General features: G+C 39.8%; 1 protein-coding gene and 1 long non-coding RNA gene across 10 annotated transcripts in view; one reads left to right on the top strand and one right to left on the bottom strand.

Moving 5' to 3' along the window:
• MET (MET proto-oncogene, receptor tyrosine kinase) overlaps positions 1-14598 on the top strand; it is an 89597-nt gene extending 74999 nt beyond the window's left edge. For all 7 annotated transcript variants that reach the window (XM_063396715.1, XM_063396717.1, XM_063396716.1 and 4 more), the window contains 7 exons: positions 1555-1785; positions 4167-4247; positions 4878-5059; positions 6535-6644; positions 9114-9279; positions 10281-10417; positions 10563-14598. In XM_063396715.1, the coding sequence (XP_063252785.1) occupies positions 1555-1785; positions 4167-4247; positions 4878-5059; positions 6535-6644; positions 9114-9279; positions 10281-10417; positions 10563-10773 (1118 nt within the window). In that variant the 3' untranslated portion in view covers positions 10774-14598. The remainder of the gene's footprint in view (positions 1-1554; positions 1786-4166; positions 4248-4877; positions 5060-6534; positions 6645-9113; positions 9280-10280; positions 10418-10562) is intronic.
• The window catches only part of LOC134550236 (uncharacterized), a 36775-nt gene continuing 15242 nt past the window's right edge, over positions 107-21639 (bottom strand). The window contains exons 2-4 of one of the 3 annotated variants that reach the window (XR_010080288.1): positions 8079-8159; positions 7347-7399; positions 107-393 (exon numbers count right to left, since the gene is read on the bottom strand). This is a non-coding gene — a long non-coding RNA (uncharacterized LOC134550236). Of the gene's footprint in view, positions 394-5065; positions 5846-6657; positions 7012-7346; positions 7400-8078; positions 8160-21639 lie in introns of those variants that run through there. The other 2 variants (XR_010080287.1, XR_010080289.1) reach the window with 2 other exon arrangements.

The raw sequence follows: 21639 nt of genomic DNA on the forward strand, positions 1-21639 counted from the left end.
TGTGAGATATCACAGATACTGATTACTCTTGATATAGATAGAGTACTATTGTACTATTTCAGGTGCTGCTGTAGACAACACAACAGAAAGAACTCCAAATCTTTATTCCACCTTTGCAAGCCCCAGTCACAGAGATATCTGAAACCTCTTCCCAGCTTCCCCTATTGTTCTTTAATTGATGCCACCAGCTCGTACAGGAAGTTTCTTGATTGAAAAATTTCCAAAGGGAAAGGAAAGCCCGTGCCACAGGTTCAGAGGGAAAGTGGTACAGGAGACAAAACTAGACAAAGATCCTTGGTGGAAGGTCAGTCCACAGTGGTCCTGCAGCCAGTGTGTACTGGCAAAGCACTGTGGAGAGTGCATCCAAGAAGGGCATGTGTTCATCTGATGTTCCTGTAACAACGTCAATGTCAATATTATGAAAGAATAAAATAAAACAAATATTAGAAAACATGCAGGTTTACATTTAGCAGCTGCAAAAATTTTGCAGCCATGGCTAGATTATTTTACTGTATTTATTAAATAGATATTTGCCCTTAGTTACAAATAAACTCATTTGTAAATTGTAGGAGTTGGTATTATTGCTCCTAGATAAAATAACAGAGTATTTCTCAGCACCCAGAGGGACAAAAGCACTTTATAAAAATTTCACAAGTTTTATGCAGAAATAAATAGAGCATGTCTGTACAATGTTTTTTACTTTTTGTAATACCTAATAATTTCTGTTGGTAAATTTACTCCCTTTTTTTTGTTTTTGACCCTGCACTAAATTCAGCTCATAGACTCACTGAAAACATTCCAGACTGAAATTGGTATAAACTAAACATAGTTCTTTCATTCAGTCACACAAAGTGCTAGGAAAAAGGTTTTAAACAAAACAAATTTGAAATACCTGAACAACTTGCTGTTGGTAAAAAAAAGAATCTCAGATAGATACTCCTGGATTTACTGAAATATTTTAGTTTCTGCTATATCAGATAGCTCATGTTATTTTCATGAGTAGCACCAACTGTATTATCTTCAGCAGTTACAGGAAATGAATCACCTCTAGGCCTTTCCCTGGTTGAATATTTACCATTGGATAAATATTCCTAGTCACCAGCACTTTGGAAACCTTCATGAAGTGTAAAGTTCCCTACCAAATTAGAACATGACAATAATAAAAAGCTTCATGTTTTTAATTGTCTGCTACCTCCTCCTCAGATATTGCTATAATTTTTCTTTTATTGTTACTCCCAATTGCTAGAAATGCTATAACCACTATTTGGCAAGAAGTGACAAGGCTTCATCCCATCCCCTCAGAAAAGTGGAATTTTTGCCATTTACTTCATAAAAGTAGAGCTGAGACAAGCATAAGTTTTTAGTGACATGGTTTTTCTGAAGGTTGGCAGATTACCAATGCATATTTTCATTTTCCCTTTGTGACCAAAACTTCTGTAAAGCCAAGCCGCTTCCAAACTGATAAAATCAAACCTTGCTTACCAATGCAATAAAACTCTTCATTTTTCAAGGAGATGTTTGAAAGGATTATGACAGTATCTGTTCATTTTACAGATCAGTTTCCAAGCATGTCTCAGAATGGATCGTGCAGACCCACCCAGTATCCTCACTCTGACCTCTCCCCGATTCTGTCTAGTGGAGACTCAGATTTAGCCAGTCCACTGCTCCAAACTAATGTCCACATTGACATCAGTGCCTTAAATCCCGACCTGGTCAAAGAAGTGCAGCATGTGGTTATCGGTGCAGACAGTCTGATCGTGCACTTCAGCGAAGTAATAGGAAGAGGTAGGTACTGCAACTCTTATGTTGCAAACTGCTTCTCTGTTTGCACACCCATTCATTATAAACCATTCTGAATAAGGTGTCTATACTGAGATTTTTTTTCAAGCTTTTTAGCTCTTGTAGCATTGCATGCCTTGCAGTGAATCAAGGGGAAATGAAGGGGCTTTCCTTTGAAGTTAGTGCATTTGATCAGTTGGAGAAGACACCATCAGGAGGAAGTAATCTCTCAACTAATGAGGCTCTTTTGAACTCATGGACTTGCTGGTCCCCCTCCAACTGCCTCACTCTCACCCTTTTCCAGGCTACAGAAAACTCAGCCAGGGCTTCTGATCCATGAGGCTGTGGTATGGGAGTGAACCTGTTGCAGGACATTATGTGAAACCTAAGGCACACACCTAAATGGCAGGGGATGCCAAGGCAGGAGGAACACAAGTTACCTTAAACTCGGAGCCTATTATCTGTCAGGATAGCCACATGACACGGGACACTCCTGCAGTCAGTGTACACCGTAAGAGCCCCATGGCCCAGGTGAAATGCCCACACCCCTTTTCCCTCCTCAAGTTTCCACAAGCTCTGAGGAATTTGCTGCTTGTTCCCTCCCAGCAAATGCTCTTCATATCACCTCATTCCTCTCATGCCAGCTGCAGAAGTATGTAGCTCCTGATTCACTTCCCCTTAGTTCTGTCCTTGGTTTAGCAAGTCTCCTATTCTTCTAAATTTCTCTCATCACTCCTTTTCCTCTACATCTTCATAAGCAAGTTCCCTTCACCTTTCATAGCCCAAGTCAGTATTTCTGTGAGGGACATTTTTAAACCCTGTATGATTGAGTACCTCTTAGGAACCCAAGTACAAACCGGATTTTTAGTATTTTTGCAGATCATGCATGAGAGGTCTCTTTTTGAGTATCAGAATACTGATAAAAAATTTGCTATAAATTATATTTTTAATGCCTCTTCTGCAGGATAAGAGCCACAAATCAAACAAACAGTCAATGTGTTTCACTTCTCTGTATTACACTTCATCATCCCCAAAGCAAGGGTGGGCCTTTTTCTTTTCTTTTTTGTTTTGGAAAACTCCAAGCAATTTCCCATTTTTTAAATGTTGAAAAAATTCTGGAATGACACCAAGATAATTAACCGTTTTAAATTTTCTCCTTTCTAACCACAAATGGGCCAAACCCCAAAATATTTTAGACACACCCAATCCAAACTTTAGGATTTGTGCCCAGGCTACAAGTAATCTGTGGTCTGATGGGATTTTAGTTGCTTTTGTAAAACAAACTTTGGATTAATTTTACCTCAAGCCAAAAGCAAAGCCAGCTGAGCTCTGACCAGAGCTTATGACTGAAACATAGTAAAATTAATCAGATAGTCTTGTTCTCTGTAGAACTCACACTTAAGAAAAAAAAATTGCTTTCTAACTGCAAATATTAGTATTTTAAAAGTGTCCAATAAGTAGATCATCTGTGAAAGAAAGCCACAACTGTACATACATAATTTGATTTGGAGAAATTAATGCGTGAGCCTGTAGCTCACACTTCACTGTTCCCCAGACTGGTAAACCTGACTTCTCATAGTAAATTTTGGTAGACAACATCATTTGCTTGGCAGGAAAGCACAGTGTGTCCCTGGCAGTTCATTTCACTGCTTAGACCATGAGAAAGAAAGCAAATTTTGTTCATCATCCTTTAGTGATATTTTATACTTGGAACTAAGCCACAGAAAAAATTGCCAAGTGGTGTCATCAGTCTGTGATCAGTAGAGCAACTCCCACACCATCCATGGCCAACACATCACTTTTAACATTCAGCATTTTCCATGGAATAGCAAGACCTGAGCGACTGTAACCCCAGAGTGGCTGTCCTTTCCAGTAGGCACATCGAGTTTGTACAGTCCAGTGGATCACTTAGCATGGGCTTGCAGATCAGTGGGAACCACCAGTCCACTGCTGGCTCCTAACTGCTCCCTGTGCCTTCCAGGTGTCCTCCTTTCACACCTAGGTCACAGGAGAAGATGATGGGAGTGGGCTGACATGGGTCTTGTGTGCATAGTCATTACAAGAACATGAAATATTTGTGGCACCAGCTTTGTCATTATTTATACTCTTCATTTAGTCAAGAAATACCAATTATGCTGCAAAGAGAGTTTTCATTTTATGTAATGGTGGTTTTATATAATGGTGGTTTTATGAATGGTGGTTTTATATAATGGTCCTATTCCATTTATTTTAATATGTTAGTTAGGAAGTACATATTAAAAGTGTTGGGAATTGGACAGAAATGGAGTGTGATCACTTTCTTACAGTATAATTGCTACCCAGTTACGGAAAATACCAGAAGGCAAATTTTCTTCTTAAAGCTAATATTGCTCACTTTTTTTACACAGGACATTTTGGCTGTGTGTACCATGGGACATTGCTGGATAACGATAGCCGGAAAATTCATTGTGCTGTGAAGTCACTGAATAGTGAGTTATATGTTTCATAGTGAGGTACTACTATTTATTCCAAAGATAACTGAGGTGAACCAATAAATTCCAGTGAAGTATGTGTTCACAAACAAAGATTCTTAGTTGCAGCTTTATCAGCAGAATCAGATTTATCTTTGGAACAATTCCAAGTACTTCACATTACCACAAAACATTGGCATATATTTTTACATCAAATGAAATGTCCATATATTTACTCTACAAAGAAAAGAATACTGGAAAATAAGGGAAAGGTAGCATCATTTTTTTATACTACTGAGTACTGAAGATTTGGGTTTGGAAGTTAAATTGCTGAAGAGCGGGCAAAGCTGCTGGAAAAACAGGAAGATACTATAACAGCGTTTATTAGGGACTTTACTCAAGTGTTGTTATTCAATTTTAAATCATTCAAAATAAGAAATGGATAAACAGAATTAAAATCACCAACAGCCTGTATGTGGTTATTGTAGGAAAACCCATGTATACGACCTGGTTGTCATGTGGGAGGTGAAGAGCATGTTTGTAGTCTCTCATTATCACTTTGTTGTGCAATGACATGCTATAGAGAAATGAACCCTGGTTTGTTTTCTGTTTCTTTTCATTAACTCCTTTTATTACTGGATTTCTCAGGGATTACAGACCTTGAAGAAGTAGCTCAGTTTCTGAAAGAAGGAATAATCATGAAAGATTTCACTCATCCCAATGTTCTGTCGCTCCTGGGAATCTGTTTGCCCAATGAAGGATCCCCATTGGTCGTTCTTCCATACATGAAACATGGAGATCTTCGAAACTTCATTAGGAATGAGACTCACGTAAGTACCTGGTGAGGTGTAAATGGTAATGCAAGTCTGGCCACGCCCTGCTCCAACACCACACCTTACCAGCTCTCATAATTACATTATGTCTGCAACTTACTGCTGTTACTACAACTTGACCTTTAACACTTGCTTAGTCTGGCATTGAGCCCAGCCACAGCACTGCCACTCCTTCCCCTCCCCCTCAGATTCCTCTCTAGAATGTTTCCCAGAAATTATCAGCAATAAGTATTTCTCATTTCCCATCCATAAGCCTCTTTATAAACAAAGTGTTTATGAGATCTACATCCAGGGGCCCAATAATCTGCTGATTAAAATGACACATCTCTGTTGACTTTAGCACAGCTGTGCCAGTCATCAACATCTGCTCTTCCAACTCCCAGGTAAGGGAACCCCATGTCCAGCAAGTCTCACAGTCCATTTATTATCAATATGTTTTCTTCTTAAGAAAGAAAAACAGAAACTGTCAGCAGTCTTCCCCATTTCTGTTGAAAGACTGTAGATTCCTCAAAGGTGGCTCACTCCTTTCTCTCAAGTAGGAGGTCACAGATCTTACCTCAGGCAGTGTAAGCCCACTTTACACTGTAGTATTTCACCTATTTCACAGTGGTAGAACCAATATGATTTCGTCCGTGCTTTTAAGGCAATCAGCAATAGCCAGTACAATTTAAAAAAAGTGCATTTCGACAAATTTTTGGAGGGGGCTGGGACCTGCTCCCATTTGAGCTTCTTTCATTCTACAAGCAGCAGAGCCCTTGTCTGTAAATAGTGCCACAGTCCTTGCTGAAATAAATAGAATAATGACCACAGTTGAATCAGATTGTTCCACAGAAGAAAATTATAACGAGCAATATCAAAACCACAAAAATCTGTAGTATCCTTACTATTACAAGTCATATGATTAGTCATAAAAGATTTACATGTTTATGTTCATACTTATTTTGATATTTAACATTTTGAGTATCATCTCACCATGTAGGCAAGCAGAAAGTTAACAATCATTGCCAAAAATCTTCCTCTGTTAACTGCTAAGGTCTCATTTGCCTTTTTCATGACAACATACTGTTGCACAAATTTTGTCCTAAATAGGAATTTCTCTTTTCTTGGTCATCTCCATTTTTGAGCTCCAAGTTCATAGTTAGTACCTTCTACTGAGTTACATGCTATCACTCTTAAGTCCACATAAGTGAATTTTGTGTATCATCTGTGATGCTGAGGTTTCAGCATATTCTTCCACTTCCCAGGCCAGGTTACACTGCTTATGCTGCAAACTCTACTCTTCTGGAGACTGTCAGCTCTTTAAGACATTGACCTAAACTTAAACCAGTTTCACTACAAGCACCAACCTTTCTTGATCATTCTGGTGGCAGGAAAGCTGTGTAAAACCTAAAGAGTCACAGCATAAACTAGTCTGATGCTTGCTTTATGAAAGTTTCTGCATTCATTTTATGATAAATGTTTGTATTTTACAGAATCCAACAGTAAAAGATTTAATTGGATTTGGCCTTCAGGTCGCAAAAGGAATGAAATACCTTGCAAGTAAAAAGTTTGTCCATAGAGATTTAGCAGCAAGAAACTGTATGTAAGTACAAACATCTACTTTCAGCTACATTGCCACACTCTTCTGTGTATAACAGTGAGATAAAATAAACTGAAGTGTCCAGGATTCTGCAGTTTTTTAGTCAAAAAATGGTGTTTTTTCATTGCTCTGCAATTATACTGATGTTTGTCTTGAATACTGATGAGCTACTCATCTTGCTAAGGGCTCATTTCTTACACAAGTTTTTTTCGAGTGTGAGAAATAAGAAAGGTGAGGTGAAAGTGTAGCCTCTCAAAATCATTGGTTAGAGTTTAAAAGGCATCTCCTAAGGGAAGTTAAACTGCTGTTGCCTCAACTTGCTGTGCTTCCACCCAGCCTCTTCAGAAGCAGAATGTCTCTGCTGCCACACCTAACCAGGAGGGAGGAGAACAGGGGAACTTTGTGAGAAAAACAGGAACACAAAGAAACACCAGTGAGACCTCTTGACAGTAGTCTTTCATTACATGAGTATGAGCACTTTACTTTGGCTCAGCTAGGCACACAAATTAACATTCAAAGAATCTTACTAGTGTCTGGGAAGCCAGACAGTTCAGTTCCCACAAAGACGAACTGATACAGGAGTTGCCAATATGATTATGCTGATTTATCACGGATGTCGTGAATTAATGAGGCACAGCCTTAAACATTAAAGTTTATTTTTAGCACATCATAGACTGGAACTCTGGCTGCAAAAAGGTCATTTACCTGTGACATCAGTTGTCTTATTCTTTTCTCACACCTGTGCAGCTGAACAGCCTCTGAAAAAGAACATTTTCTTACAAGTATTGGTTTTTTAAGGGATGAAAAAAGCACAAGCAGATTTTCAGATTCCTTAAGAAGAAATGTATTGGGTTACTGAATGAAAGACCTAGTTTATCTAATCAAAGTCCAAATAGTGGCAACAGGACATTCTTGCCCTACTGTCTGTTCCTTGGGTGAGGAAGGAGCAGCTCTCAGGGTGTCTCACATAACCACTGAATGACTGCTTTTGTACTTCTATAGGGATCAGCACTTCAGAGCCTGGAGAGCTTCTGCCACAACACCACTTTCCCCAGTGGCCATGTGCAATCCAACACTCAGTACAGGCCCTGCTACAGTAGTGATGTCTATCAGAAAGGAAGCCAGCATGCAAATGTATTCCTCAGGGACTCTTAACTCTATTCCACTACCCTGGAAGAGGTGCAGGAACCTGCAATGGCATAAACTGTTTCCTGTTGACCCATCAAAGTTCCCTCCTACTCCCTTCATCAGATTAAGTTACAACATCAGTAAATACAGCAGATGGTTCTGTCCCATGCACTGGGACTTCAACAGACCAGAGTTGTACAGACAGAAACCTCATAAATTCAAGGGAAATGCCATGTGTAGACACTGAGAGAGACAAGATCATTTAGCCTAGAGAAGGTTCAAGGGGATCTTATCCATATGTATAAATACCTGATATGGTGGATTAAAGAAGAGGAAGCCAGATTCTTCTAAGTGGTGCCCAAGGACAGGCCAAGAGGCAGCAGGCACAAACTGAAATAGAGAAAAATGCATTTAAACATACTAATGCTTTTATTGTACGGATGTCTGAACACTGGCCCAGGCTGCCAGAGAGGTAGTGGAGTCCTTATCCTTGCAGATATTCAAAACCCACCTGGTCATGGTTCTGTGCAACCTGTAGTAGTGGAACCTGCTTTGAGCAGGGGAGATCGTGGTGAACTAAATGATCTTCAGGGGCCCCTTCCAGCCACACCCATTCTGTGACTGTGATGCTGTAAAGAAGCCCAAAGGGAAGTGCTTGCTGTGACTAGGTCTGCACATGTAAAGAAGGATAGGCTTGAAAATGGCAACACCCACACTCTGTCTGTTCATGACAATGATACACTTACCAGGACAAATACCAAACTTAGGAGAAGCAAAGCTAAGGCCTTCTGGTATGGCTGAGCTGTAACCCCATCAGAACTTCTGTTATGCCATCATTTTCCCCCGCAGCAGACACCAAACTCATGCTTCATTACAGGACTACATTATTACATAAAGGCAGTCACTGAGATAATGACGGAACCCTCCTTATCAAAACTGAGACTACATAGGAAAGGTGATGCATTGACTTGGAAATAAAAATGAGCAGGTTTTAAGGGTACAGAAGAAAGAACAGCTGTGGAAGAAATGATGTAGAACTCAATCAGGATATGCAGGCTATTAGCAAAAATCTTTTTATACATAGCAATTGTTTTAAAATAACTGTAATTCAAATTGTATTATCAAAACAATATCAGTCATTTCCTGAGTTCATTCACTGTGTTAAATGGGTGTCAAATATACTTTGCTGCACTTTTGTTTCAGTATTACATTAGTTCATAGATCCCAAATAAAGTACTGCCATCCAAAGTCACAGTCTCAAAAATGCAAGTCAGTCATTATAATTCACCAACATGGTAAATCTTGCCTGCTCAGTTGCAAATATACCTTTTGTCATTTCTCTAGGTTGGATGAAAAATTCACGGTCAAGGTTGCTGATTTTGGTCTTGCTAGAGATGTCTATGATAAAGAATACTACAGTGTGCACAACAAAACAGGAGCTAAACTGCCAGTGAAATGGATGGCTTTAGAAAGTTTACAAACTCAGAAGTTCACAACAAAGTCAGATGTGGTAATGTACAAGCATATTTGTATCACATATATATTTCTTTTACATTGCCTGAGGCATCTTTCTATTTAATTAATGGAACAATTCCAAATCAATACTTCTATTTCAATCCAGCTTTTGTTCACACACCTTGAGTGCTGTGTCCAGTTCTGGGCCCCTCAATTTAGGAAGGATGGTGAGATGTTGAATTCTGCCCAGAGAAGGGCAGTAAGGCTGGTGAAGGGTCTGGAACACATAAGAATAAAAAAGTCTTTCTAAATCCAGAAAGTGTGTTTGTCTCAATCACAAAGCAAGAAGTTGTTGACCTGATTATATCTTGCTGCTCAGGAAGGAATTAGGAATTAACCGTGTTCCAAGGGAAATTAAGGACATTCCAAGAAGTCAGGTTGGAGCTGAACCCTGCTATAGGAGCGGCTCTGGAAAACTTGACAGAACAGGTTAACTTGGAGACTTGTAAAAGTTCTCCAAAATACTTTATTTGCTTCATAAATACTTACTGGCTGCCTACAGCAATCTCAAGTATTACCTGGCCATTTATGAAGAAAAAATTGTTACAATGAAGTGTGAAGGCTGGATTGCTTTGTATTTTATCTCTCCATTCAATCCAGATTCAGAGTGACCTGTTATGCATAGAACTTTCACCATATATATTGTCTCCAGCACGTATTTACACAGAGTTAGTCAGATCATCAGTTCATGTAAACTGGCAGAGCTCCATTAACCTCAAAAGAGGTTTGCCAATTTATACCAGCAAAGTAGCAGACATATAGGCTTTTATTTTCTTTCATTTACTTAGACGAGATTCTCTGGCTCTTATTTAAGTGCCGCCTCAAGTCCCTACAGCACTTATTAGCCCACTTAAAAGAAAGCTGAATGCAGTAAAACAACTTTTGAAAGGGAAAATCCATGCAGTTGAATGCTTAAATCTGTTAAACTGTCTTCTAAAACAGGAATGTAAAGCCCTCCAACCCTTTAACTTTTTATTTATTTCTTTGTTTTCTTAGTGGTCCTTTGGTGTATTGTTATGGGAACTTATGACACGAGGGGCACCACCTTATCCTGATGTAAATTCTTTTGATATAACTGTTTACTTACTACAAGGAAGAAGGCTGCTGCAACCTGAATACTGCCCTGATCCACTGTAAGTAAATAGTTCGCAAAGGCTTCTGCAAATGCTGATGATTCTGGCACTATAGTAATTGAAACTGTGGGAGGAAAGAGAAAGTTGGGTTTTTTTTCTTTTTATGTGGTTTCATGACTGAACACTTCTTTTATTTTAATGGCAGGTATGAAGTCATGCTGAAGTGCTGGCATCCAAAACCTGAGATGCGTCCAGCATTTTCTGAACTTGTTTCAAAAATATCAACAATCTTCTCCACTTTTATTGGGGAACACTATGTTCATGTCAATGCTACTTATGTCAATGTGAAGTGCATTGCTCCCTATCCTTCTCTTCTATCATCACAAGACAACACAGACATGGATGTTGACACATGACGGGTTTGTCTGAAATTAAGGAAAATCCATTCTTAGTTGTATGAACAAAAAGCAAAACATTTTGTCCACTAGTTTTTACTACCCGGTCTTTGTGAGAACACTGTTGCACATGTTTATGTTGTTGCCCAAGTTGCACTAGTAAAAGGACACAATATTATATTGTTTAAGGATACAGGATTCCATAAACCATCACAGTAATTTCCAAGTATTTGGAGAACGTCATCGATTTACCAAATGGAAATATGGTGTTCTACCATCCAGAGCTAGTTCCCACAAACTGTCATTCATGTGTGCTCAGACCCAAGAACAAAGATTCCTCATTAATGCCATGAAAGCAGAATATCAATCAGTACAGCTGGAAGGACTGGTACTGTGCATGTACTTTAGGATAATGAGCAGTGCAGAAATTATTTTCACACAAAAGGCCAAGAAATGCAATGCGAATTACACGAGTTTAAAATGTATTTTCATTCCACATGGGGCAAACTCTGGATTTTTGAACTACATCAACAAGGCTTCTAAGAACGTGGGCAGCCAAGATATCTGGCCTCATGGTGTCTTAACAGAAATCAAAATCAAGAAACGGCATGCAGTAAAATAAGTATAGAAAAGTATGATTGAGTAAGGAGTGGGTGAAGAAGGCCAAGAGAAAACTGGAACTGAACCTGGCAAAGGATGCAAAGAATAACAGAAAGGGCTTCTAGAGGTACATTAATTGGAAAAGTAAGGCCAAAGAAGGTGTTCCCTCTCTGTTAAACAATGCTGATGGACGAGGAGAAGTCTGAGGTACTTAACTTTCTTTCCTCAGTCTTCAATGGCAATATCTCTTCCCACACCTCTTGAATGGATGGACAACAGGATAACGACTGGGAGAGCAAAGCCTCTCCCACTGTAAGCGAACACCAGGTTCATGACCACCCATGGAACCTGAATGTGCACAAGTCTATGAGACCTGATGAAATGTATCCCAGAGTTCTGAAGGAACTGGCTGATGCAGTTGCCAAGCTGCTCTCCATGATATTCAAAAAGTCATGCCAGTCAGGGAAAGTCCCAGGTGACTGGAAAAACGGGAACCGTGTACCTATCTTTAAGAAGAGAACAAAGATCAACCCTGGGAACCACCAACCTGCCATCCTCAGCTCTGTGCCAGGGAAGGTCATGGAATAGATCCTCCTAGAAGGCACATGAAGGACAAGGTGGCCCTTCACCAGAATTCAAGACACCAGCACAGCTTCTCCAAGGGCAAGCCCTGCCTGACTAGCCTAGTGGCCTTCTGTGATGGAGTGACTACGCCAGTGAACAAGGGAAGGGCTACCAGCTATCATTTATTTGGGCTTCCCTAAAGCTTTTGCCATGGCCCCCCACAACATCCTCTCTAAACTGGAGAGAGATGGATTTGATGGGTGGAGTTTTAGATGGATAAGAAGTTCTTTGGACAGTCACATCCATAGGAGAGTGGCCAGTGGCACAGAGTCCCAATGGCCATCTGTGATGAGTGGTGTCCCTCAAGGGTCAGCACTGGGACCAGTGTTACTGAATATCCTCATTAATGACATAGACAAAGGGTGCAAGTGCACCCTCAGCAGATTTGCAGATGACACCAAGCTGAGAGGTGCAGTGACACACCTGCAGGATGGGATGCCACCCAGAGGAACTGGACAAGCTCAGGAAGTGGGCTGGTGGAAATGCCACGAGTTTTAACTCATGCCAAGTGCAAGGTGCTGCAACTGGGTCAGGGCAATCCCTGCATCAACAGAAGGCTGGAGGAGGAACAGATCCAGAGCAGCCCTGCCAAGAAGGACCTGGGGTGCATGAGAGGCTGGACATGAGCAGGCAACGTGCCCTCCCAGCCCAGAAAGCCAATTGTATCCTGGGCTGCATCAAGAGCAGTGTGGCAGCTGCTCAAGGGAGGGGATTCTGCCCCACTGCTCCACTCTGGTGAGACCCCACCTGGAGTGCTGCATCCAGCTCTGGGGCCCCGTCACAGGAAGGACATCAACCATGATGATTAGAGAGTTGGAGCACCTCTCCAGTGGGGAAAGGCTGGGAGAATTTGGATTGTTCAGCCTGGAAGAGAGAAGGCTTTGGGGTGATCTAATTGCAGCTTTCCAGTACCTGAAGGGAACTTGCAGGAAAGATGGAATAGGACTATTTATAAAGGCATGAAGTGACAGAACAAGGGGGAATGAGTTTAAACTGAAAGGTTTAAATTAGATTTAAAGTAGGTTTAAATTAGATATTGGGGAAAAATTCTTTAGTGTGAGGGTGGTGACACTGGAACAGGTTGTCCAGGGAAGCCATGGATGCCCCATCCCTGGAATTTTCAACATTTATCAATGTACCCACAGCAGAGTGGCTGGAACTTTATGATCTTCAAGGTCCCTTCCTATCTGGGCCATTCTATGATTTTATGTCTTACTAGTTCTCTGGTATAGTCAGACGGTACAAAAATTAAAAGGAAAATCAACTAGCTTAAACCATTCCTAGTGTTAACATTATTCCAACGTGCAACCATTTCTTTGAGTCCAACAGTCTATAGCAACAGATCTCTTGCTGAAAAATGAAAAGCCTCCATTTCTTTCAATAAGCAATTAATCACTCAGAATTAAAACTTGAAGGCTGCTATCTGGTGAGTCACTTGGAGCAGCTGAAGCTCTGCCACCTACCCTTGGGCGGAACTAGTGATGTAAGGAGCAGAGGTGGTTCAGGCAGCCCTGACCTAAAAAGACACCACCGTAGCAGGCATATCAGTAACTTCTTCATACCAGCCCTGAGGAGCAGAGGAGACTGATCAAAAGAAGGAATGGCTTTAGGCCCTATTTACTCTCTTTTTGGATCACACAACCCAGTGAATTATCTACTTTTAATGCGCAGTTATGACCAGAGAAACAATTTTGAAAAGAGATAGTAAATAAAACTTCTGTTCATTAGGGAAGAGTACTATAACTTTAGGGCAAACATCATATGTCATTTCTGTTCCTGTGGAATTCTGTGCATACTACTGTATAGTTTGTTTAGAATAGGATAGAACTGGGTTTGCTGGTGTAAACACATAAAGTATTCTATTTTTATATTAAAAAAAGTTTATTTTTAATGACATTTACGAAGTTTGGTTAGGCCACAAAATACTGCACTGTGAACATTTCAGAAAACGTATGTCAATGTACATGATTCATAAACTGTAGCAACCTTAAGGAATACTGTGTAAATATTAAAAAGGAAAAGAACTGACTGTAAACACACTCCACTGTAAGTCTAATATCTCCATTGCTGCAGGCAAACCATTTTAAGATCTTCAAAGGGAGGTAATACAGATAAAGAACTGATATAGGGGAGATATATTGTTCACAGGAGACTGTTATAACTGAAAGATTTATAATGAGGGCAGAGTGTGTAGGCAAGCTATGAGCAGATAATATTGTATTGTGTTTCATCACCACTTTCATTTCAGAAATGAACTTTCATGTCTGCTGAGAGTGATACTAATTGTAGATTGCTCAAGGACAAAAGGCTTTGCTGCAGGCAAAAATAATCATCTCTATGGTTGTTAAAACAGCTAAGGAAGTTTATGACACATAGATTTGGAGAAGTTACTCCAAACTTGTACGTACATGCTTGAGGAACGCTGCAATGTGAAACAGAGGACATTTTTTACTATTTATGAACTTTTGATTAATAAAGTTAATGTTGTGTCTGGGACACCTGTAAGAATATGTGATTCTGGTAAAGATTTGATGTTAGTAAGTTCATATATCTTCAAAGAGCTGGATGGTACTTACGTTTATAGTTGTCGTTATGACCAAATAAACATGTTATTAAAATGAATTATTGTAATACTTCAAGCTCCAATTGCTATTATTACTGTTCACATTGACTTTTAAACTGACAATCTGTCCATATTTTTTCTGAGTAACATGGGAAGAACAACCTGTGGAGCTGTAGGAGAGAGGGGAAAAAACTCAGAAACCTGAAAATACAGAGCGCACCAATAAATCTAACACAGTTCATCAGCCTCCTGGCCATTAATACGTCAGAGAAAGATCCTGAATATTTGTCATCAACAACTGTGGCATAGTTTGTTTGACTAGGAAGCCTCTTGCCTAACCACAGGCTGTACCTATACAATTCTTGATGCACTTAAAGTTGGGGTGGCATTTGAAGCTTGGAATTTAATTATCATAAGGAGCACCTGCGTGACCCAACAAAGATGCCAGCACTTGTGTTTGGTATCCAAGTCCCTAATCAGTCGTGATCCACAAGAAATTTCAAATACCTGAATCTGTGTCCCTCAGGGTCATCCACCCTACGTTTAATGTCTGCAAGGTGTTTTGTATCTGTGACATCTGAAGGGAAAAATCTGCAGGGCTCTTGGTTCTTCTGAAGCAAGATGAGCCAGCCCCACCCTTCTTCCACACATGTCCTCCCAGTTACATGAGATGTCTCCCACTGAATTCACAGGTTTCCTTCTGTGAAGAGTATTTTAAGTGGGTACCCCACAAACACTGCAGTACACACTGTCCCGTGCCACTCTTAAGTCGGACCCTACAAGCTTACTTATCCAGTGTCTTATCTCATTTTGTACTTACCTAACTCAAAAATATTTCAGTGCACATCATCTCATTGATAGCAGACTGAACATGAGGCAGTATGTGCCCAGGTGGCCAAGAAGCCCAGTGGCATCTTGTGTTGGATCAGGAATGGTGTGGCTAGCAGGACTAGGAAAGTGATTCCTTTCCTGCACTTGGCACTGGTGAGGCCACACCTTGAGTGCTGTGTCCAGCTCTGGACCCCCCAATTTAGGAAGGATGTTGAGATGCTGGAACATGTTCAGAAAAGGGCAACAAGGCTGGTGAAGGGTCTGGAACACAAGTCCTGTGAGGAGCAGCTGTGGGAGCTGGGGTTGTTTAGCCTGGAGAAGAGAAGGCTCAGGGGAGACCTTATTGCTCTCCACAGCCACCTGAAAGGAGGCTTTAGCCAGGTGCGGGTTGGCCTCTTCTCCCAGGGAACCAGAGACAGGACAAGAGGACACAGTCTTAAGCTAGGCCACAGCAGGTTTAGGCTGCAAGAAGTTCTTCACAGAAAGAGTGACTGAGAATCGGAATGGGCTGCCCAGGAAAGTGGTGGAGTCACTGTCCCTGGAGGTGTTTTTAGAAAAGACTGGATGTGACACTCAGTGCCATGGTCTAGTTGGCAAAGTGGTGGTAGGTCATAGGTTAGACTTGATGATCTCAAAGATCTCAAACCTAGTTAATTCTGTGATCTCAACTGATTAAAAATAGCATTTATATGCTCTTGCCATTTCAAAATAGCAGGAAAACCAAACACCAAAACACATTTTCTCCAGATGCGTTTACTTCTTAACAAAAAATATGTATCTCAGTTTCACCTCAAAGTACATTTCAGGGAGAAGTTCAGACTTAATGATTGCTAGGGGTCCCTTCCAACCCTAGATATTCTTTTATTCTGTGAAAAAGGCATTGAAAATAGTAACTAAGAATGAAAATATTCTGCTAGGTCACAAGACCGATCAATATTTTTATTCTAATTATTTATATTTCATTTACTTTCCAATACATTTTCAGGATTTCCCTGAAAAGTTGGTAAAAAACCTCCAAGGTTTTAACACAATCTGCTGTTAATACCAGACTCTTCAATCTAAACCAGTGTAACACACAGTCAAATGATGATCTGAACTTAAATACCAGATTTGTAACACATTCCTCTGATTACTCCTCATGACTTCTCTGGGATGCTATATATTGCATTTTTGAAAGGGTCAACAGAATCACAAGCTTCCCATGCTCCGTTTTTCATCCTAGTAATTTTGATTATACCAGGTACACACTGCAGCAGATCTGCAGCTGACTTACACTGGCAGGCTTCCCACCGCAGGAATATTAACAGTGGATGGGTCTCATGGTCAAAACATTGCATAACAGATACCCTACACAAAAGCCAAGAGGTTGAAAAATAGGGAGGGATATCCTCACCCCACAGAAATTTTCCTGTTGATTTCACACCAGCTTTTTGAATGCACTATTAACTCAACCACTGAGAGTCATTTGCCTGTATTTAGGAAGACTTTTAATCCATCGAGACTAACTTGCCTCTATTAAGGAAGATTTTTAATACATCCAACAATATTAAAGGTTTCCAAAACAAAGGAAAATGGTACACAGTACCACTGGGTTGCTAAGGCTTAGCATATTGCTAATTTTCTGTCTCTGGTCTTAGAATCAGTCATGAAGAAGAGACCTACATGCTTTAGGTAAATAAATTATGAGGTTGCAGTGGCAAAACCAGCACAGGTGAGAAACTGCAAAAGGGCCTCAAAATAATTTTATACCTAAAGATGAAACTCTTCCTTCAGAAATTTCATTTCTGGGATTCGGCCATAATACTATATCATAATATTATACCCATAATACTATATCAGAGGAAAAGGTCAGAGCAGATAAATGAAATAGAAATCATAATGGGTTTTTTACTCACTAAGCAAAACATCTATTCCTGAAAATTCCAATTTTCATTCTTTTTAACAAACAGGTCATGAACTGAGTATTCCGAGCATGAAAGAAAGACACAGGAAATCTTAGGATTGTGCCAAACTGATTAGTAAAAACATTTACAAGAAATTGTGATCTCACAGGCAGCAGGGAGAACTCAGAACAACTTTATTGACTCAACAGACACCAGCCCAGTGGAAATCAGTTTCTCATCCCAGAGCTGTGCTCTGACACTAAACCTGAATTTTCCTTTTGCAATCCCCATCCACCTGCTAACACTACGGGTGCACTTCCCATGAGGATACCAAAAGAGTCTTTCTGATTAAGGTTAAGCACTTGTAGCCACTCCATGACCTCCTGAGGGACAGAAGAGAAAAGATTTCTGTTTTGTAAGAAAATCTGCTTCCCTGGCTGCTGTTACTAATAATTTTGATGCTTTTCTTCCAAGAGCCAGCAGCCTCCTCCCTACACACAATGCCTGGGGAGAGACCCTCAGCAGAAGGTACATCTTTGCCATATTCAGCCCTATCCTTGCCACATTCAGCCCAGGGAGACCCTCTGGTTTCTGTGTTCTTTTCTGTTTCCGTAGTAAGTACTTTGATGCAGCCCGGTACTGTTTGGAGGTTCATCACTATCTGCCAAGCGTTTTGTTACATTCATTAAAATTTAGCAGGGAAGTCAGCCTTGCTCAGGCCTCTGAGGCTCTGTGCATTTCTACAAACACCATGCATTAACACTTGCCAGATTCTAACTGTCAAGCACACATTGAGACCCTGTGTGGCACAAATTAGTTGAATATCTTCCCTTAGGATGTGAAAAATGTTATTGCCAAAAACTTTAGGGTGCATGACCAAACATGGACACCTCAGCTGCCAGGAGGCTGTGGCTCACTGGGGCAGTTGGCATGCTTTGCAAGTGTGACAAAACTGAACGCAACTGCTAAAAATAGAGTTTGAAATTCAATTAGGAAGGAAAAAAAGCCTCCAGAAGACATTAGTATATTCTCTATCTTGTGTTGCTCAATATAAAATAAAGGCAATTTAAGAAAGACAGCGGGGCTGCAGCCTGTTGGAGCTCATGGCAGGGAATTGATGGCAAACACATGGGAAGATGTGACAATACATACAGCCTCGTCAGCACGTGGAACATAACAAGGAGTGAGTCACATCCAACTCCAATTGCACATTCCTTTAAGCAAACCTTAGAAGAAAAGACTGCTACAGGAACGACAACCATCATCAGAAGTTAAAAACACTTTCACCATGTGACTTTTGCATTTTGCAGAGAAATGTAATTAAATTAATAGCTTCTTCATACATTGTCAGTTACTGGAAATGTATCTCTTGAAATTGCCTGGTCTATTAAATCATTAGCTGTGTCTGTGTGATGTATCTGCCACCTGGCCACAAGAACTGCAACAGCATTGAAACATTTCCCTCTAAGGTCAATAGCTCAATAATTGTGAAAATGCTCCAGCCCTGCTGTGTCCTCCACATACTTTGAGCACCAGATTGTTGCAGCTACAGTCAGAATTTTTGAACAGTAGCTCTCAATCAGATGGGCAGAGGGTAAAAAATTGTCAGGGCCACGCAGTTCCCATGAATCATGTCACTGAAGTGATGAAAACAAACTCACCTCATTGAAAGGTGTGACCTGGGCTGCTGTATGAAATGCAGGTAAACAAAGGCTGTCTATGTAAGAACTATTTCTACTCCTTTTTATGAATATTAAGTTTACTCCAAAATATTCTGAAAAATGCCAGTACGTCTGCAATAACAGTAATAAAATACATTTGCTAGGAATATATTATTATTAATTTGTATCAGCAGGGTGTTCTTAAGACCATCACAAAAATAAAAAGTTAATTCTTTTAAAATATGTTTAAATCTATTCCATATATCTAAGAGCTTCAAAATGTATCTGCCAATTCATTTGGATAAATGAAGAGAATTAGTTTCTATTAGCCATTCTGGGCACCTTGAAATAGGTTTTGTGTCTTCTGAAAGCTGAGTTTGATTCAAGGGAAATTGATTTTTGGGTTATTTGGCAGAAACTACATTTCTCTGCAGTACTTGAGGGTTCATCAGTCTGCCAAAACTGTTTTACCAAATACTTTGTTCTGGTTCCTGCCCCTAGTATCTTCACACCACCAAGAAGGTATAATCACATGGAGGTTCTGTGTACAAATAATTACCCAATATTATTCTCTGTAGATAATTCTAAATAGGAAGATAAGTCTGGATGGCGATGAACAATATGTTTATATTATTACTACTGTGATGAAAAAATCATTATTGACACAGCACTTCTCCCAAGACTCCCCTTCCAAAGTCCTTATAGTACTTACCATAAAATTTTTGTAGTTATATATTTTACTGCATAAAATAGTGAATGGTGTTAAAATAGTAACTTCATTGCAGGGAAAGTATTGTCCATTAAGGTTAATGGCCCTTATTGAAAAGCCAATAACAAATGTCTTTGCTTAATGAAATGCTTGGTTTAGATCATATTTTGTCATATTGTGCTTCTGCACTAGTCTGCCAAGCAGACAGTCTAAAACAGACTCGTGACTCATTCATAAAGTACAACATACAGGATCAACACTCTGGTATTTTCAACCTGAATTCAAATCAACAAGGTCTCATTTCAGTGGAAAAAACCCCAGCAAAAACCAACCCATCAAACTTCCTTTATCACCTGAATGAGAATATAGAAACTTTGTCCATCATTCCTACATTTGGCCACAATCAGGAAGTTAGAGACTGCAAGAAGATCAAAGGATTTTACTGCTCAAGGTACCCAACACTATTTTCTACAAGTTTAATGCCACTCCTCCCCACCACTCTTACTAATACCCCTAAATAGTTAGGTCAAATTTTATGAGGAGTAATTTTAAAAGCTGGAAGAGCTCTCTGGAAAAAAGCCATCTGTTTGAAGTGCTCAACTGCAAAATCTGAAACACTTCCCAGCATCTTTTCACTTTCCAGATGTACTGCAAGTTCCAAATATTTGAGCATAAAGTGACAGATTTGCACAGTTGCAAGGGAACTTCTGTTCAGTAGCAAAGCAGAACTGAGCAGTAAGCTGTCAGATACAGGGGATCTGAATAGAGGGCTGCTGCTTTGGCTTATCTATATTTTGCAATGCCAGTGTTGTGTTTTTCGTGCATGTGAAAGGTATCCACAAATGCAGACACTTAGATTGTGCAGTGGGTTTTCGTTAGGTACAGACTGCATATATATCACATCTTCCACAGAGCCAAGCTACGCTCAGAGAATGAGAGATGTTCCTCAGCCTACAATCATTTTTAACTCAGGAGAAGGGAAAACTGATAAAAAGCTGTTAAAAAGCATCAAATCCATCCTACCTCTATGATCAGCTAACATCAGTACACTGTTCAACATGAAGATATTAACCAGTAATACAGATCACGGCATGCAGCTCAAAAATCAATCACCCTTAGGAAGGCTTGTTAAGGAAATTATAAGCAAAATTATTTGTGATTAGGAAATACTGAAAATTGTAGAAATGTCATCATAAAAGCCTCCTTGTTTCTTTTCATGATGTTTCTAATCAAATACCCCTCTTATTAAACAGCTAATGAAAATTTCAGCCTGCTATGATAATGCCTAGTGCCAAGGCCTGAGGAGGAAAGCTGACCAGAGAATTAGCAGAAAGAAACAACTTTGGAGATATGAGTTTTCCTTTATTATAATGAATACTACTTCCTATTTGAAGAGAGTGCTTTTCATAAATATATTTCAAAGCACCTGCACAGAAATACAGGGCTGGAAGATGTGTCCAGAGATTATTTAGTTCAACCCATGTCACTAAGATAGGGTGAACACACTTAAGCTGCCCTGGCAAACATTTGTCTATTTTTTTTTTTTTATATATAAATCCACTTGTACAAGATACAAGGATTTCAAGGTTTCATTATCTGTATACTGTAAAAAGTGTTCCTGGATTTCTTTTCTAAATCTTTCGCACTCAGTATGAAACCCATATCCTTCTTTTTGCCCCAACACTGGCTACATAGCCAACAAACAACTGTCAGGTTATCTATAGAAAATATTTAAGCAAAGATGCCCCATCTTAATCTCTTTTCTTCTCAGATTAAAAACTTCTTTTCATCCCTTAGTCATAGCCTTTATTTTCTTAACATATTAAGTTTCTTCTTGCTAGTTCTTCCCAGTCTATCTTTATTTCTTTACTTCTAAAGTGCGGTCCCAAAGATAGACTTGGTACTCTTGAAATGTACCACTTCATAGAGTGATTAGGTCAGTGGTTGTGTTGCTCATGGCTAAATTAAGTCACCAATAATATAACTCAAGTTTCCTGGACAAACAACCTACTACAG

Source organism: Prinia subflava, chromosome 4 (genome assembly GCF_021018805.1).
Source record: "Prinia subflava isolate CZ2003 ecotype Zambia chromosome 4, Cam_Psub_1.2, whole genome shotgun sequence".
NCBI classification, from domain to species: domain Eukaryota; kingdom Metazoa; phylum Chordata; class Aves; order Passeriformes; family Cisticolidae; genus Prinia; species Prinia subflava.